Below are 20,637 nucleotides of genomic sequence, written 5' to 3' on the forward strand. Positions count from 1 at the left end.
ATTTATGTCGCGAGTCTCTTTTCTTCGATATATTCTTATGAATAGCTCTTTTCTTGACTGCCTTTCTTCCCAGTTTCCTGAAGGCACATTTTTGAGTATGGCAAGCATCTCAACGATTTTACCTTTTTAGAGCGAACTTTCTTGGAGTGAGCCTTGTCTTTCAAGCGCTTTACACCATGCTTCCTTCCCTTTTTGCCGGAACTTTCACGTTTGGATAGAGTCCCATCCTCGGCCTTATGTTCTTTATCTGCATCGTATATGATACTTGTACTTTCGTTTCTTATTTCAATCCCGTAGCTTTTTGTTATCCACTGTCAACTCTCCGTGAGGTTCCAGGTATAAAACACCGTTTAGATCAATAGTGTTTCCTTCTTCCCCTGCACTATTTTCATGCATCATTTAGGTTAATTGGTTTGGAAATCCCTGTCCAGGGGCTGCTAAATTAAAAAACTTCACTTCAACACACTTTCCAGTAATATTCAACTTTTCTTTCCTCTCCTTAATCTTTCCATTTTTATGCTTTACTTTCTGTTCACTTCCAGAAATCCCACAGGTAGGCCTACTGTTTTTCATGTTACTTCTATTCTTCGTGATACATCCACTACTAGGGAATCGATCAAGTTTCCTTGCATTAACACTCCTTTTAGCAACAACTCTAGTTTTAAGATGGTTGTTACTACTGAATGGAACAGTTACATTCCCTCTATTAACTCCTTTATTGACAGTCATGCAACCATTCCTAGGGTAAGGAACCAGAAAACGTTTCCTTCCACAAAAGTTATTCCTGTCTGTGCGACGTTTGTCGCCAGTAAAATATGTACGGATATTTTTTCCATTTACAGTACTGTTCATAAACTTTTGGTCCATACAGAGTGAAACAACTTTTCTTCTAGCATTAATGTTACAAAAGGAAGTTCAGCTAGAGAACGGCACATGAACATTTCTTCTTTGAATGTTCCTGTTAGGCCTATTTGTAATACGTCGTTTAAATGGAAATGAAGTGTTTGCCTTTATGCCCACAGAAGAATTCACTATTTGATTACTGTTTACGAAATTTGTTTTATTTGCCCAATATGATGCTGCAATAGCCTTTTCCAATTTATTCATAGCATCATTGAAACGTAGTATTTTTATCCTCTCTGACAACCGGTTGTATAACATATTTCCTGTTGTAACTTCACTGAAGATCGCACAAATCGCCCTGTCATAATTTTAACTTTCAGTTCTTACAAAATCCTCAACATATGTTCACTTCAAGAATTGTTAACGATAAGCTTTTTATATTTCCCACAGCCTACAGATAAATGAAGAAAAGACAGTACAAATGACCTTCAGAAAAGGTGGGAAATCAACGCCCAAAGACAACATAAAATTACACCAAAAGCCATTACAAAAGGTACGAAATTACAAATATTTGGGAATAACACTACAGACAACGGCGGCGTCCTTTGGTATACATATTCAAGAAAGAACGGCAGCAGCAATCAGAGCCTCATACAGCATCCAAAACATATCAAACCTATCAATTAGCATGGCGATGAGACTTTTCAAGACGACAGTAGCGCCTGTGATAACATATGGAATTGAGATCGTGTGGGAAAAGCTGAAGATAGGAGACCTGATGAGAATAGAAAGAATAAAAGCAATGTTCAAGAAGAGGATTACCCGAGTTGGAAAGACAGTGCCATCCCGGATAGTATACAAAATGATGTGGGAGACATATTTCATAGAAGACATACGATCACAATTCTACCTACAATCAACGGAAGCAAGCAGGGCACTAGTAAACATCAGGGAAAGGAAGAAAAGTGAAATTGACCTCGACTTCTTTGCCTCACCAGCGATGACGGACGATAGATGGACTAGAGAGTCCAACACACAGCGCCACGTCATAACACGGCTCTCCATACATGGGTTTCAGCACAAGCTATGTGTAAACAAGAAATTCCATGAGCCAGACGAAGATTGTAAGTGTACTTTGTGCGGACAGAAGTGTAGTAGATATCACATCATAACATGCACAAAAAGAACCAGGACAAATACAGACTATAGCAAAGACTGAAATGTGAAATTTAATTAATGCTCAAACTTGAGTGTACGTTTCTCTATTAAATTACACTCTGTTCATGAAATATAGAATTAACAGAACTTCAGAGGCCACGGCATTTATCATTTAAAACTAACTGGAAACACGCACACCCAACTGTCTCCGTAATGATATATACGTACAACGGCAATCGTATGTTATGTTATGTTCTGTTATGTTCTGTTCTGTTTCTGAATAACTATTATGAAAATACTCTGATCTAATAAGCATAATAATGAGACAAACAGCTCAACTCATGTTGACTCTACAACAAAGGACAATAGTACCTAACTTATTACAATTATCCCAGGGGACGGATGTTGACGACGTAAAAATGTTACAAATATGCAAGCATTTATGACCTAAAGCATATGAAAATATGACCATAAATATGATGTAAACATCTCTTGGTCCTATTTTTTACATCTTGAAAATCTTATAAAAAATATATCACATGTAAGGCTTTTCAGCGTTTCGTCTTAGGTCTGACACTAGACTCGTCAGAGTGGGATGTGTCAGACCCTACCCACTGACGCTGGGTGTATGCAGGTGAGCTTATCAGAAGCCTATATAAGAGGCACAGTCTGATAACTGCATACGGGAGATAAATCTCCACAATGGAATTATTGCCCGCCTAGCAATTCTGAATGGAAAATTCTAAATTCCCATGGAGGGAATTAGATATTTTTCACCAATAGAGCATGTCTTACAAATCTTATCGCTGTTTAAATGAACATTATATTGAAAATATTCTTTTAAAATCTAGCACATTCAATAATAATACATGAGTAATAATATTAATTATATTTTGAATTTATTTAATTACTCAATACACAGGCAGTTCTCAATTCTGCACAGAATGAAATCGCCTTCTTCCTGAAGCATTTCTGCTTATGCAGTTGTTCACAGAGCCTCTTCCAGTCTTCTCTTTTTTCCCACAGTCTATTGTTCATCACTGTCTCCCATTTTTCATTTCTAATACAGCTTTTTCTACATCCGACGTTTGTAGATCTACTCTTCCTATTTCATCTGATCGTTAATAGTACGTCTCTTCCACTGTAATGATGATACTTCTTTTATCTTCATCTGTTTCCTTGGGTCAATTTGTTTCATTTTGTTCTTCATATAGATTTTGGAAGTATTCTTTCCATACTTTCAAAACTTCTTTTTCTTCTCACACAAGTTTTCCATCTTTGTTGATGACTTTTGATGTGTGTTCTTTTTACTTCCCTCTGTTACCTAATATGTGGTATAATATTTTCTTGTCATTTTATAATTCTCTTCTATCTATTTTGTGAATTTTTCCCAGGACATTTTTTTTTTTCCCTTTCCATTTGTCTCTGTTATGTTCTGTTCTGTTTCTGAATCATTCTCTCCATGCATTATTCTTCTTGATTGCTTCTGCAGTTCTCTCATTCCACCATGAAGTTTCTTTGTGTCTTACTTTTGTTGATGTCCTTTCACATGTTTCTTCTGCTGCTTTGACTAACACCTGTTTGAACCTTCTCAATTCCTCCTCAGCATCCTTTCTCTCATCTTTAGGAAGTTGAGTTTAAATCTTTTCCCTATGTATCTCCTGGATTTCTCTATCTTTTAGTTTCCAGCATTTGATTCTTGCCTGTCTTTTTTTCCCACACTTACCCTTTCTGAATTTCATCAATGTCCCCACCAATAGTCTGTGGTCACCATCGAGATTAATGCTTGGTATCACTTTGTCTGTCAAGCATCTTCTGATTTCTTCCGTTATTATTATATAATCATTTATGGATTTCTGTTGCAAGTTCCAACTGTATCTGGTAAACTTGTGACTATCTCTTTTCTTATACCATCCATAACCAATGATCCATTTATTTCTCTAATGATGTCTCTCCATAATTTCTGTGATCTTCTCCGTGGCTTCCTATAACTGTTTCATATCCTCTATCATTCCCAACTCTAGCGTTAAAGTCTCCTACAATCACAGTCTTGTTGGATGTTACAGAATCCTCAAGTTTGGTGATAATCTCTTCCTTTTTATCTATTTCACAACCTATTTGAGAAGCATAAACCTGGATTATATCAAGAATATTTGCTTCCATCATTAACCGAACTTTAATTATTCTGTCGCAAACATAATCCACATGGAGTACTGTGTTGGCCAGTTCTTTAGCCTCTATTATTGCAACACTGTTTCTTCTTTTGTCTCTTCCTGACCACCACATTTTATATCCCCTCTCTATCGCCTTACTGCCAGTCCTCCCTTTTTTTTTTTTTTTTTACCCCTTATTTCACTTATTCCCATTATTGGTATGTTTCTCTCTGTCGCCCATGTGATTTACTGATTTCTTGCATCCTTTTCTGAGGATACTACTTTAAAACTACATTAATAGTCTTAATTCTTATATTTTTCTTTGAACAGATTTGTCTAACATTGGAGCCATTTTAGCCGTCATACCTGACAGATCTGTACAAAGACTTCGTCACTTTTAGTATTGGTTTTACATTCCATCCGAGGCTCGTTTGATTGTTGAAAGCGATGTTAATGCGATACCACTGGGTTGCTAGGCCTATCATGGATCTTCGCGTTAATATTTTGTTACGCACTATCTGGTCGGTGCCTGACATGCATTTCCTCATGTCAGTAAGTTTCATGGTTTACCCGCCAATACTTGGAAGGTTAATTGCAGAGGTTACCCACAGGACGATGGGGTCGCCACATCCCTATGCCAAACAGAAGAAAATAAATGTCACATTTTGATGGGCGATCAGAAAGAATTACAACAGCAAGTGACATACATTGTAAAGTTTTCAGATAGGAACAATCTTCGCACAACATTGACTTGTAACAAGAGGAGGACTGCTCAACATTGCAGGTTGTTATTGGGGCATATTTGAAATGTCATATCATTAGAGTTCAGTTGAGGCTTGCCTTCATGGAATGTTGCCGGCTTGCCACTCACAATGTCGCTAATCTTGGAGACTAGAGTACGCTTCTTTCCAACCCAGCGCACGCTGTAGTTTTCCCTTTATATATTCACCTACTTCACCATATACAGCCTTTAACTCACTTTCAACATTTTTCATCAGTTGAAGGACATCACAGAGTTGAAAACCAGTTTCTTCTAACTATATGCTTGTTGATATTGTGCTGAAATTTGCCTTGATATAAGCAAGATTTTCAATCGGTGTGGTACTTGAAAACAGCGTCATGGCAGTTTTGATGGAGGAAGCTTCGCCTTTGTTGAATGCATTTAACATCTTCTATAGCTTTGTATTTGGTGCAGTAGTTGTTTACGGCGTTACGACATGTTACCCAACATGTTAGAATGGGTTGAGGAGGCAATGGCACAGAAGGATCCTCGAGTTTCTGCACTTGTAGTGGAGCTTCGATGAAGATTTTTTTACTACCGAAATTAACTTATCCACATCAGGATTATTTCCACGAATTTCTTTTGCAACTCTATTTAGTGCATGTTCAACGCATGTTACATGTATCATTTTAGGGTAAATAAGCTGCAGACCTTTGCCAGCTTCCACCATACAGGGATGTGCATCAGTGACTTGAAGTAGAACATTTTCTCTCTTCATTCCTTCAGGCCACTCCAGATTCATTATATTATCAAAGGTAACAGCAATTGTTAAGTGGTTAGCTCTGTCCAATGATTCAGAGGAAATGAGAAATTTATCTCCTGCTCGGTCTCCCTTAAAATACCAACAGTAACGTTTGCCACGTATTTTCCTTCAGTAGATTCACAACTAAGTATTTATTTATTTTCCACCTAGTCAATACAATGATTGCTTAAGGCAATTTAATGGTTAAAAGTGGTACATGTTTCGTATATTATCAACATCTTCAGCCGCATAACACTGTTTAGATGAAAAATACATAAATTGACAAAGTAATGCTTTAGAGGAAGTGTCCTTAAAATTAACATAAGATTTACAACATTAAAACAAGCAAAAATCTCAAGAGAAAATATATGAATTATTTCTACAATTGAAAGCAGTCGTCAAGGAAACACTTGTACAATATTCCATCTATATATATAAAATACGAGTTTTGTCTGTACATTGCTCAGAATTTAAAAAGGATGGTATTTCTGTATCAGTTGTGTCCACAGTAACAGGGAAATGCACTTTTTAATTTTCCGTAATTTCTGTCTGCACGTATGTATGTACGCACATCACTAGAAAACGCCTAAAGAGAATTTAATGAAAATCGGTATGCAAAGTCAGGGAATAAGTCGCCACAATCTAGGCCATAATTAATTTGATTCACGCTGATAGAAATGGTAGCTATGGGGAAGGCCTAAAATTTAATTTTCAAATATTTATAATAAAAATTGGTATGAAAAGTCGAGGAATAAGTCTCTATAATCTAAAGCTATAAATAATTACATTCACACTGTGTGAAATGGTAGTTTAGGGGAAGGCCTAAAATTTAATTCTCAAATATTTGATATTAGTGGTCCTATCTTAATGAAAATTGGCATGCAAAGTCGGAGAATGGGCCACTACAATCTAGGCTCTAAATAATTTTATTCATGCTGAGTGAAATGGAGGTTCAGGGGAAGGCCTGAAATGTAATTCTTAAATATTTATGTTATTAGTGGTCCTGTTGATAAATATTACATAACTAAAGTTATTTAGTATTAAATTTCCATTCATTTATGTCTTATACATTTTACCGTACCAGCTATGATCACACAGATATTCATGAATTTGGATTTTTGTTGCTTAAGTCCATATCAGCGCCGAGTCACGAGAAAATGGGTGAACAGAATTTAATGAAAATCGATATGCAAAGTTGGGGAATAAGGAACTACAATCTACGGTATAAATAATTTTATAAGACACCGTAATATCACAGAGTCGAAAGTAAACTAAATGTGAAGGCCTACAATATACAAACCTCATAAAATTGATCAACAATAACATGCCATTGACCATTGTTTTATTGTGATATGCTTTGTGTATTCTGTTGCCACGCATTTCCGATAGATGGGATTACTGTTGCGTACCGAGTATTTTTTAAAATTTGCTTTACGTCTCACCAACACAGATAGTTCTTATGGCGACGATGGGAGAGGAATGGGCTGGAAGTGGGAAGGAGGCGGCAGTGGCTTGGATTAAGATTTAGCCCCTGCATTTGCCTGGTGTGAAAATGGGAAACAACAGAAATCCATCTTCAGGACTGCCGACAGTGGGGTTCGAATCCACTATTTCCCGGATGCAAGCTCACAGCTGCACTCCCCTAACCGCACGGCCTACTCGCCCGATCATACGGAATATAACAGCCTGCCTGAAAATTGGCGGGAATAAGCTGGGGAGTTCGATAACTTTCTTCTTTAGCATGCCATTCCTGTGGTTCATAAATTTTCTGATACTGCTGGTACGTAATACACTGGTTCATCATAGCATTCAAGCTGTTCAATCCCTACTCTGTGGCACTGATTGGAATGAGCAGTGTGCTCACTTACATAAACAATGGCAGAGGAGTGATCACGGCTGTCTGCGGCCTGTTCATTCCAGCACTGTGACTTTGATCTGTTATATCAGCACCATAGTACTGTTTGTTAAAAGTGAGAAAATGTGCGGCTTTTCACTTGATCGAGTATTTTATATGATAACATTGCTTTTAATCGCTACATTCTTACTGACGTTTATTGTAATGACCTATGTTGACTTCAGTTAGAAAACCACAAAGGCAGTCTTTCTGAGAATCCCGTGGCGAAGCTCGGGTACATCAGCTAGTAGAGAATATGTCCTAATGAATATTCTTTTCTTAATAATTCATGAAAAAAGGTCAATTTATAAATAAAAAATTATACAGTTTATAAGTAATTGTCAAAATGAAGAAATCCATATATCACAATGTGGCTCTTATTATTAATGCAGATGAAAATATTACTAATTCCTAGTTGTCAATTCTTATTAAGCCTGCTTTCCTTTGGAACAGTAACTCCTGTCATTCTTTCACAGTCTTGTGTCTGGTGTAATATTGATGATGCGTTCTTCCTTGCTCTTGCACGTGAAGAGGTGGAGGAGCGGGGGATATAGGTGTGTCAAGAACCTCCTTGCTGTCACCTATAGCTTCAACTGAGGAGGAATATGTTATAGGGCTTTCTGTAGGTGGAGAAATTCCAATTCTTTTTTCGTGATCTTTCTTGAGCATTTTCAGATATACTAGAATTTTATAATATAATGGGTTCTTATATTCTACAGCCTCATTACTATTTTTCTTTACGAGTTGGTCTAGGCGAATGTATAGATCTTCATATGTGTTTATTAAGCTGCCCTTTTTTAATTTTTTTTATGATGGTCAGGTCTTATTCTATGTTGGTAAATTTATGACCTGTGGCAGTCATGTGTGATCCCATAGCTGAGAATCTTCTATGTTTTTCAGCATTCACATGTTCTAAATATCTTACTTCAAAATTGTGGCCAGATTGTCTTATGTATGTGTTCTTGCACTCAAATCATGTGAGTTTATATATTCCCGAATCAAAAAATTTATCTTTTTCTGAGAGATTTGTTGTATCATGGTTGAAAATACTATGTTTCATGTTGTTACTGGTGGAAAATGCGATTTTGAATTTTTTTCTCTTAAATAAATTTATTACGTGTATGTTTGGATTATTATATGTGAACTTGATGTATTTCTCAGATTTACTAGGTTCGATTACTAATTTAGATGGTTGCTTCTCAAAAAATTTATTAATTATTTTATCAATCATGTTATTGTTGAAACCATTCAAGAGGGCTTGTTGTCGGATAAACAACAGTTCTGTATTCCTTTCAGATTTGGATAAAGGAATACTGAATGCTCTGTTAACGTAACTATAATATGCTGATCTTTTCTGTGCCTCGGGGTGTAACGAGTTGTTCTTGATAGTGGTCAGTGTGAAAGTGGATTTTCTGTGTATTTTGAAAGAAAATCCTTTTTCTTCTCTCGTGACTACGTCCATAAAATTCATTGATCTTTCTACTTCTTCTTAAGCGAATTTTATATTGGATATTCAGTGAATAGCTTAATGATCAAGCCTGTAATTGTTTCGGTTGCAAAAATGTATATAATTGAAGTATGTAACTAGGATCTTGTAGATTCTTTAGAACAGTTCACCGAGTTTCGTCGGTATTTGAAAGCACAGTGCCGGACATTGAGTATGTTGCGCTGATCTTCAGGAGCTAGCATCTTGCTTCAATCAAGCGACTCGTCTTCGACTTCTACACAATTTTGGGACTTTATATTTATTAAATTCTGTTGTGACTTTGCGCCTGATATATGCAGGCTGGCTCACTTAACTGTTCACCTCTTCTCGTAAACATTTTGAGACACAGTGCCGAACATTGCGTGTGTTGTGCTACTCTTCAGAAGATTGCGCCTTACTTCACATAAGTGACTGACCTTCTACTTCTTCTAGATTTTACGATTTAAAATCACGCAGTGCTACTCCCCATTATCTTATGTTGCTTCTTCAACTGCTTTTGTGAAAGACTCATCCTTTAATTTCTTGTTTTCCTATGCATTGTTTTTGTATTTTTATTCGGCTGATGACCCAGATTGGTGGTCGAAACCGGTACCACTTCCGCTTATAATTAAATAAGAATGTAACGCTACATTTCTTATTTACCTGTACTGAATAGGTTGAACTACGTTATTTGTTATATCAATTTAATTATGATATAGTTCAATACGGAACATGATGAAATTTTTTTGCAACAAAGTGATTGAACTAATTGTTAAGAGAGACGAGTATGTATGGGGTAGAATGTATATTTGGCACGACCTTCAAGCTAATGCTGCGCGCCAGGAAGTGGGAGCCATTGACAGGAGGAAGTTTCTGTTCTTGGGGCTTGTAATATCGATGGGGATAAAGTAGAAACCCACCCTGAAGAGCTATTTCACTGGTGGAGCGAATCATCGACCTCCCAGGTGCTCGTTTAAGTGAGGAAAGGGGTGAAAGTCGCTTGGAGCGAGGTCTGGGCTTTAGGGCGGGCAGTCAATGATGTCCCAGGGAAACTGCTTCGAAAGCTTGGTGGTCTGCTGGGCTGTATGAGGTCACGTGTTGTCGTGAAGGAAGATAATGCCCTCGGTGAGAAGTCCAGGCCGTTTCCTCCTGATTGCTTAGCGCAATCTTGTCAAGGTCTCGCAGTGTCGGTCAGCAGTCACTGTGTGCCCTCTTTCTGAAAACTTCATGCGTATGACACCCGCCGGCAGATGGCGTCACCTTAAACTTCTTTCTTTGTCTTTGGGGAGGAGGTTTGTTTCCACTCCATTGACGACTGCTTACTGCTGGGGTCTAGTGGTGGATCCATGTTTCGTCACCCGTGACAATGCGGTGATGTCTGTGGAGAACTGTTGCAGAAGTTGCAGACTTGCTCACATGCACTTCTCCTTGTGTTGGACAGATTTCTCGGAACACATCAGGAACAAACTTTCCACTACTGCAGAATGTAGCGAACAATGTGACGAACCCTTCCGAATGACATTCCCAATTTTACTGTTCTATGCCATAACGTGATCCTCCTGTCGTCCTGAATCAGCTCCTGCATGCAAGCTGTGTTCAAGTCTGTTGATACTGTGCTGCATCGGCCACTGCGATCCTCGTTGGTGACCTTTTCTCTACCAGCCGCAAACTTTTGACACCAGTCTGCGACATGCTGACGAGACGTTACAGTCCCTCCGTAAATCAGCAACCAGTGAATTTCAGCCGCGGTTACATTTTGCCCACATAAATCAAATAAGTGAGTGGATTTTTTCGTGAGACCAGTTTTCCTAACAAGTCTCTATTTGTGTTTACCTGAAACTCTGAAAAGCAAAACTGAAACCGTGTACAGTTGCCAACTGCATGTATTAGTATTACCACACACTGCTAACTTCTCTATAACAGATGAAACTCCAGGAATATCGGCCTTTACCCTTAGTTATTGATCATCCCTCATGTTTTGAATGTACAATGATATTGTCTTAGCAGTTTCATTTGAACTAGTTTTGACTTTAGCTGCCTTTGAATACCCCCCCAGCTTTAAGGTGAAAGTATTGAATTAAAACAAGAATATTTTCTAGGCACCACGATTTCTATTATCAGTCTAAATCCCAAAACAAGAAATGTCTTTTAGCCTTTGTATCGTGACGTCAGCAGCGTGTCGTACAATAACTTTATTTATTGCTTCTGTCTTTGTTCTTGCGCAAGTAATGACAATGTTGAGGGGAAAAATACTGACCCACAGCACATGTATCACTTAAAACCAAAATTTGTTGGTGTAGTTCACACAAAACTGCACTTTAGATGGCAGAACCTTTTTGGCCAGAATTCTAAGCTGAAATATTATCATGTAGTAGTTTTTCTAGGTGCAACAATGATATCCATGTACAGAGTGTAACAGTATAGTCAGACTTTCAGGACTCATTCCTCACACATAGAAGAAGAAGAAATTATATGGACACGAGTCCGGAAACACTTTATTTCTATGTTAGAATCTGTTAGAACTGCATCAACCCAGCATCGCAATGAATCCTGTATATGTTGATGTATCCTTGGAGTATTGTGTATGCGTGTATCAGTGCTAATTGTAACTGTAATTTACATAGAGACCAGAATTTCAGTGACAAAATTAATACAAGGCTAGGCTTTCTCTATGTGATCCAAGGGAGTAAAAGTATGTGCATCTTCACAATTACCTGAGTTTACGTATGGACCCCACAACTAGTCTTAAAAATGCTGTACAATTATTATTTTTGTATGTTCATTGTTAGATATTAATTGTGGGGCTTTGTGCCTGAAAACAACCTTCTTTGGAACATTTTCTGAGGAATTGAGAATCTTATTATATCCCCATCAAAATTACAGTCTCTGGCACATATATTTTGCTTTTCTGGACATGTCTTCACACAAGGACAGTCTTGGTTTTCTCTCATAAAACAAAAAATAAATTCATAAAATTATAATGGCTACGGTGAATTCATTTACTGGTTCTAATTGTTGTTTTAAGGGACAAAACAATAAGATTACAGTAAAACCTCGTTAATTCGAAGTCGTTGGGACTCAAAAATCGGACTTCGAATGAGGTGATTTCGAATTAACCGCCAATTCGCAATTCAGAAGAACCAACCCTTGCCACGTTACAAAATATTCTAAGGCCCGTTACTGCATGCAGTTAACCTTGATTCACAGTTTATACCGTTCAAATGCCATGAAAAAATAACTATTTCCAAAATGTATCCAAGAAGGTGCATTTACTGTATTCAAATAATGCACTTGGGTATCTCACTGGCAAATATAACCTCACGCAACGAGAGAAAAAAAAAAGCATGATTCAAAGACGAGAAGAAATCTGCTGGCTCCCATGTGCAAGTGCTTTATTCATTGGATTTCTATTGTATGCATTTTAGATGCCTTGTATTTACACAGAAAGTACCCGATACCCTTAAAATCGAACTTTCCTATAACTCTATCCTTGTACGATTTCCCGCCGTGGCACTTCTCTCGTACTTCAGAAATGTAAACACTTGCCGTGTCACAAAGTATTAATACATGCAATCACCTCGATTCACAGTTTAAACATTTCAAATGCCATGGAAAAAACTATTACCGAAATGTATCCAACAAGGTGCATTTGCAGTGTTCAAATAATGCACTTGGATAAATAACTGACAAACATAACCTAATGCAACAAAAGAAAAAAAATCACACAATTCAAAGACGAGAATATATTATACTGGTTCCCCTGCGCAGAAGCATTTTTATTATTTTTTTTCTTCTGTACCGTTAGCATTTTTAGATGCTTTATACTGGCATGGAAAGTGTCCGACGCTTATCGAATTTTCCTATGACCAGGGGATAAAGTTTCTCGCTTCCATGTGCATTGCAATGCATTACAATGATCCCCATTTTCCACCCTTGTACGATTCCCCGGCTGGCATTTTCTCCTTTAAAACCATAAGACCGTTTGGGCTCGCATTAAAATAAGCAATGCAGTTTCATCGGCAATGACAATATCGTTCGGTGCCTACGAATGTATTATATGAGCCAAGTCTTTTCGTCAACTGTCGGCATCACCAGTGTTCGCGGATTCTGTTTTTCCGCATACTGCCTGTTGCGTGATATAACGGCATTTAAAAGGTTGAATACAAAAGAATTTCGATTTCATTCAACTTAGCTATCACGAAGCTCACTGTAGACCCACCGAAGTGAGTGTAAGTGCGGAAAGTTACCCCTCCACGTTCCGCAACACGCATTCTATTATGACGCGGATAAATTTCGAGTTAAAATTACTCTGTAACATACTATTGTTTTAAAATGTGAAGGCAGTTTCAAATTAAAAGTCTGAATTTCGGTAATGGGGCCGACATTGTACAATGAATTACGAATTATCCCAATTTCAAGTTGAAGAATTTAAATAACATGCAAAACTGTATCTCATGTTTCCAGGAACAAGAGCTTCTTCGAATTAGGCAGGATTTTGAATTAACCGATTTCGAATTATAGAATTTCTACTGTATTTAGTTTCTTTTAAGATAAATCACCGAGCAAGTTGGCCGTGCGGTTAGAGGCGTACAGCTGTAAACTTACATTCGGGAGATAGTGGGTTCAAACCGCACTGTCGGCACCCCTGAAGATAGTTTTCCTTGGTTTGCTATTTTCACCAGGAAAATGCTGGGGCTATACCTTATTAAGGCCACAGCTGCTTCCTTCCCATTCATAGCCCTTTCCTACACCGTCACCATTAAACCTATCTGTGTCGGTGGGACGTATAGTAACTTATAAGAAAAACCCAACATAAGTCTGAATGAGAAGAGTTCTAATCAAGGTGCGTGATATCCTAGAGGCATTAGTGCTGGCTTCTCACTAAGATGGCCATGATCCAAACCTCGGTCAATGCAGGTGAAAAATTTGAAATGAAACATCGGGTTCTTGTGTTTTAGATTCCATGTAAATCTAGAGGCCCTTTGGCTATAATCACGATATCAACAGTTGCACAAACCTACAGGTTCATTTGCTAGCCATAATCCCTTGAAGAATGATATTGGCTGTTAAAAAGAGTACTGCTATGGGAACATGAAAGACTCCTTAGACCTTAAAAACTAGAATTAACACTGTCAGAAGAGAACAAAGAATTGATGACAGGAGGTAGAGTAGAAAAAAATTGAAAGGGAGGAACCTCTCAAAAGTATATAGAAACATGCTAGACTGATCTATGACCTTATGTTTGTTACAAACATCCCAAGTTAGGATTTGGCGGAGAAGTGATTTCATTCTACTTAGGGAAAGTACCCTGTCTTTACACAACACCTTGTAGTTAAAATTACTGAAATCTGTTGATCACAGCATTGATAAGTATTTCTTTAGAGCTTCATTTTCAAACCAAACAGAAATACCAGTGATATCAAAAGATACAGTTGTCATAATTTTTCTGTTTTAGGATTTTGGCGATGGCGGTGCATTTCCAGAGATTTCAGTGGCCCAGTATCCGTTGAATATGGGTCGGGAAGGAAAAGAAAGTACATCAAATGCTATTGCTGTTCAGCTGGATGCCCAGGGTAAAGTGAAGTATGATGTTCTGGCAAGGCAAGGACATTCTAAAGAAAAGGTAAGTGCGTTTTTATTTTATTTTTTATTTTATTAGGGTTTATTTTTCACTGAATTAATAGTATGGCACATAGCCTTTTCGTTGGCTTTTGAAGCATGTAATTCAAACTACATGTAATTATCTCATTGTGAACTACATTAGGTTGAACTATTGATACCTTAAAATACCAAACTTTAGAATGTTACAGGGTTATATTTTGTTTCGGCTCGATATGTTATTGTCAGTGCAGATGTTCCATTGGTGTGGACAAGAGATCCCCCTTCCCCAGTGCTCTGTTAACTGAAATGTTTCCCTAACTGAGGTCAAATTTGTACTATATATCCTGCTTTTACATTTCATTTTAAATTTCAACATTGAACCGAATCATATCACGGTCCAAGTAGCATAAATTAACATCGTGCATATATTTAAGGCTAACACCAAGGTTTGAATGCAGGAGTGCTAGGTGCCCATGGTTTTAAGTGGGTCAACCCCGTAGCAAGCAGAATATCGTATTCTCACTCATGTAAACCCCGGAGAAGAGTTATCTACTTATGAAGACGCCATAGAAAGCTTGTGTACGCCAGGGAGAGACAGAGAAAGAAGATGGCCAAAGAAAGACAGAGCTAAATATTCCATTAGGGGAATCATAGTCTACCAGCAGGGCGAACCATAATATGAGAAATCCAGGTCTGGAATCATGTGAATACGAGCCCATATTTCCCATATTTCATCTTGAGAGCAATGTCCCGCAGATATAAAACTATGATAATTCGTGCCTACGTTTATGGAGTGCAATACGCTCTTAAAACCTAATAACTGTGCCTGTTCCGCGTATTTCTAACTTATTTGAATTAGCCGTTGCGCGGTCGTTGGCCGTGAACAAAGGGAGGCTTTTGTATTGCAGGGAGGAACCTTAGCTTAGCATGGGTTTCTTTGGGCTATAAAAGAATGCGTGGGGGAAGCCCTGGTCAACAGTGTTTCATAGGCAGCCGTTCAGTACATAATCTTCAGTGACAATTTCATAGACAAAGGCAAATTATATGAAGTGTTAGTCAGAAGTTAGTGAGTGCTTGATTAAGCTCACCTGAGCAAAATTCACTGCGTTAATAACTATTCAGATAGACAGGCTTTCAAAGTGAAACAAATAGAGTGCGGGTAGTGATGATAAACTGATAAAATGGACTCGATCGTGACTGGGTTATACCCTTAATTAGGTATTATCATATGGCCGGACTAATTGTCATGATAGTGGATATCGCAAATTATATCCGAACCTACTGTAGGTTATGACATTGTATTTGCATACTATTTAAGTGGTGAAGAGGACTGAGACCTAGTAATCATCACGAGTTCCAGGAGACAACTGGAAGAACGAAGCAGATGGTAGCAGACCTTGGAGTTATGTGGATCGAACCAACAATCTTCTAGCCCAGCAGACAGTGGTGGCATGATCATGTGCTAAAAACACACCATACGGCGGTCCGGAGGGAGTCGTCAAGGCAGATGGTGAAATTAAGATAAGTTGAATTGCTTGTATGTATGGGATGTAATGATTAGATTCAAACTAGGGCCTTTTATATTCGTAATATTGTAATCGGAACTATAAGCCCGAAAGGCATCTTTATTTCATTCAGTTTCACTTGTAAATGTGTGTGGGACTGAAGGCATGATATAGCCATATTTTCTTAGTTTTTTTTAGAGTTGGACATCAGGGTAATGTGAGATTTTAGTGTTGTATACTTCAAGTAGTGTAGTTTTCTTATGTCATGCAGGCACCCAAGAATTCGTATGTCACTTTCTTTGCTATGAATTGGAGGACAGTGCATCTCACGAGCGTTGATTGGGAAAGCTAAAAATAGGAATAGAACTAGCCTGTATTCAGGATGTGCATGTTATTAGCTGGGTGCTCGTATTTCAGCTGGCAGAAGTGCAGAAAAGTATTTGCATGGTTGAAAATAGTGAGGGTTGTCAAAGATAATGGCAGGCTAAAGTTTTGACCGTGCATTAGATGTAAACCTAGCAATATGGTTTATGAGGCCATGATGAGCCAGAGATATTTGTGTACTGGTGGTGATGAATCTGGATTATTGAGAGCAGGCCAAAATGAGCTGTAGATATTTTTTGTGGCCTGTGATTTATGTGCTGGCATAATTAGATGCAATATTACTTGGTATGTGAGCTGCTTGCCAGGCCCAGTGTTGAAAGAGAGATTTATTTGAAGGCCTGTACAAAGAGGGTATTGTCGGCCAGAGACGGCCCATTTGAGGTAAAGAGGCCCGTCTGTGAAGCAAGAGTGAGTGGATGGATGGACGGACGGACCTGCCCACCCTCAGCTGAGTACATCTCGTCGAGCCATATAATTTATGTACGCGGCTGTGTTATGATACAGCCCGTTTGACAGCTGGAATCCCACAGCACAGTGAAGGCAATGCATGCTCTACTCATAGCATGTATATGTTTTCTTTTCAGCTGATATTTTTATTTGTCTCTTATTTCATGTCTAGTGCATGTTATATTGTCAAATTGTTGTCTTTGCTTAAGGGTATCATAGCTCACAGACTATATTTGGGTTGTGAGGTTCCAACCTCTGTTCTTCACATACAGGTTCACTTCCCATAAGTAGAATCTGTGTCACTTTGTGGGTAACGTAGGGCCAGTCCAAAACAAGTGTTTTTTTTATATTTTTCTAATGTTTGTGTTCCAGCTAGTTCGAAGTAAATGTGAATAGGCCAAAATATCTGAATCTGTTATTGCAATCTCATATACATAGACAGTTTTAATCGAGGCCTATGGCCAGTCGCCGTTCAACTTACCTTGATCTCTGTTGTAACTTTCATTAATTGGGTTTGTGACCCTTTACTTTGAATGACCAGTGTTGTCATAATTATTATAAATTTGTTGTGTTTAAATGGAGATTTTTCGTTTGTATTTGAACCTTATGTATTTTAGCTTAATAAATCCATTCTATCCTGTACTTGTCGAGTTCTCAATAAGAATAGGCATTTTTGAACCTGTCCTATTATTTTATAGTAATTTTAGATAGATTTATTTTACGACCCACCTTTCGGACGCACCATGCAGCTATACCGCTGAACTAGGCGACATTTGGGACATGTGATAAGGTATAATATGTCACTATCTTTGCAATGTTATTAGTGCAGTAAAAGTGTGTAAAATATGCAATAAAATTTACATAAATACTGTTATTTAAATTGTCAATAGATTTTCCAGATTTTCATTTTACCGGATCTGATCTGGTCTGGTTTGAGCTGGATAAACAGGATTCTACCAAACTTCTTAATCCAGATAGTCTTTCGAATCATATACCACTTTATAATTCTTATTTTCTTATTTTTATTGAACCTCTTTTACTATGTATTGAGTATTTTGAAACATGATATCCTCTAGAGTCCTGAGTCCATAGTTTTGGAGCAAAACATGAAAGCTGCCTTATGTACACTATCTAGGAACCCAACATGACATTTTCACGAAGGAAAATTTTTTCTGTGGTTTCGTGTACTCGAGAGGGTATGTATCACATTTGATACACTGGGGGTCTCTACCAAGACCACCCACACAAAAGAAAATACATTTTGTTTAAAACATAATTTATTGTAAGACCACAAATACATATGTTTTCATGTTACAAAACAAGTTTCAATTTTTATGAAGGTATTTCAGTACCGTTTTTATCACATTTTAGTAGAATTTACAAATATTCATGAATTTAGCATCTTTATTGTCATCATCTCCAGGAAGTTCTTGTGTTTGAATATCTGTTTCATTGTCATATTATCAAGCTCCAAATCGGAATTGCAATTCAGATATTTCATGCAGTTTTGATTCTGAAAACAAAAATCAATGCAATCATGGCATTAAGGGCAAACATAACCTCAAATATTTACATAAATTAAACACCGAAGCCACAATATGTTAAAAATCTACATACAAGTATTCAAAGGTTTTTAGGTTGAACAAATGCGGAACCAATCTCGTGTTTCCCATAGAAGGAAAGATACTTCTCAGCATACAACATTACTTTTACCGACCACAAAGAAGTTGTAGAGCCCCAATGTATCATGTATGATACAGAAAAAGCGCATGCAATTTTTGCAACCTTAAAATGAATTATCTGGGAGAAATAGGATATTTATCTTATATACAGGCATCACGTTACATGATTACCAAAAATCAGATAAAAAAATAGATGTATGGCTTTTCAGGCGTTTGCTCTATTAACCAGCGTTTCGTCTTAGGTCTGACACTAGACTCGTCAGAGTGGGATGTGTCAGACCCTACCCACTGATGCTGGGGTGTATGCAGGTGAACTTACCAGAAGCCTATTTAAGAGGCACAGTCTGATAACTGCATGATTACCAAAGTTAGATCTAAAAATAATGTTATTATTAATATTTACCTTCTTTCTTTTGACTCATCTTGATTTAGCTCCAACATGCATTGCTAATAACACGTGCTGATACCTAGCGCTGTCGCTGGTATGACGAAGCAGTTAACGCACAAAACGGCGGAAGGAAACCGGAAGATGATACAATAGGTTATGTAGCAACATGAGGCCTCACTTTTTGTGAAAAAGAAAATAAAGAACTAGAGGTGATAAATATGTGTGTTCAATATTAACATTATTATATATTTTATTATCAATGAGCTAAAGTCTTATTTTTTCCCTCACATTTTTACTAATTTTTATTAGAAGTAAGGCTAATGACCAGTCACATTGACCGTTTTATTCTCTCTTACACTCTCATCTTCTGTGTTCTTCCAGGGCCCTTTTTAATGGGCGCACCCACCCTGCTGTTTCTACAGACCACCCAACTAACATAACCTAGATATGTTTTAGTTACCTAATATTAATACATATTTTATTCATTGGGTGCTCTAAATTAAAACGTAAATACTGTAAAACTGTTTACTTAAATGATAAATCTTCATTATTGTCAGCATAATTGCATCAATTACATGTCATGCGCGAGTGGTGTTGAATGGCATCTGAGCACTCAATTCCGCATGACGTTAAAACCTGTATGGCACTCCACAACAACCGAGTGGTAAGCCTTAATGTTTCATCATTATGAACGAGCAGTAGAACACTAGAAGTTCAAAATACTCTGTTATGTTTTGCTCGTGATAACAACACTAAAATAGTTCAATTTTGGAGTAATTATTTAACTGTCTGATGTTATTGTTAATGCCCTCTATGGATCAGTGGTGGAGTGTTGGCCTCCAGATCCCAAGATACCGGGTTCAAACACGGCAGAAGTAGTCGGATTTTTTGGAGGGTGAAACAAATTCCGTTCGACATCTCATGTCGTATGATGTCGGCATGTAAACGATCTCTGGTGACACATTTGATGTTTACCCAACAAAATTAATTAAAACTCTTGCCAACTGGTTGGCCTAGAGTAAAACGAATGTTGAAATTGATGATCAGGCAGCCTGATGACATCAAACCGAAGTGCTTGCACACGTTAGCTGGGGTCTTACGATGATTATTGACTGAAAGACTTCCCACATAAACCTTGTTAATGTGGAGTTTGTACATATACATATATTTTTTATGTACCGGTATAGAGTGTGAGGGATTGTTTCAAGGAACATGTTGCAAAAGGACTAAATGAAAAGGCTGAAGGAAACACAGCAGAGGAAGAGTGGATAGTCATGAAAAATGAAGTCAGCAGGGCTGCTGAAGAAATGTTAGGAAGGAAGAAAAGATCAACTAAGAATCACTGGATAACTCAGGAGATACTAGACCTGATTGATGAACGACGAAAATACAAGAATGCTAGAAATGAAGAGGGCAGAAAAGAATACAGGTGATTAAAGAATGAAGTGGATAGAAAGTGCAAGGTAGCTAAGGAAGACTGGCTGAAGGAGAAGTGCAAGGACGTCGAAGGTTGTATGGTCCTAGGAAAGGTAGATGCTGCATACAGGAAAATCAAGGAAACCTTTGGAGAAAGGAAATCTAGGTATGTGAATAT

At 37.7% G+C, this 20,637-nt stretch overlaps 1 protein-coding gene across 2 annotated transcripts in view; it reads left to right on the forward strand.

Moving 5' to 3' along the window:
- Bx42 (Puff-specific protein Bx42) overlaps positions 1–20,637 on the forward strand; it is a 224,628-nt gene that overhangs the window by 52,647 nt on the left and 151,344 nt on the right. For both annotated transcript variants that reach the window (XM_067138220.2, XM_067138221.2), the window contains one exon: positions 14,492–14,659. In XM_067138220.2, the coding sequence (XP_066994321.1) occupies positions 14,492–14,659 (168 nt within the window). The remainder of the gene's footprint in view (positions 1–14,491; positions 14,660–20,637) is intronic.

This window comes from Anabrus simplex, chromosome 1, assembly GCF_040414725.1.
Source record: "Anabrus simplex isolate iqAnaSimp1 chromosome 1, ASM4041472v1, whole genome shotgun sequence".
Lineage (NCBI taxonomy): Eukaryota > Metazoa > Arthropoda > Insecta > Orthoptera > Tettigoniidae > Anabrus > Anabrus simplex.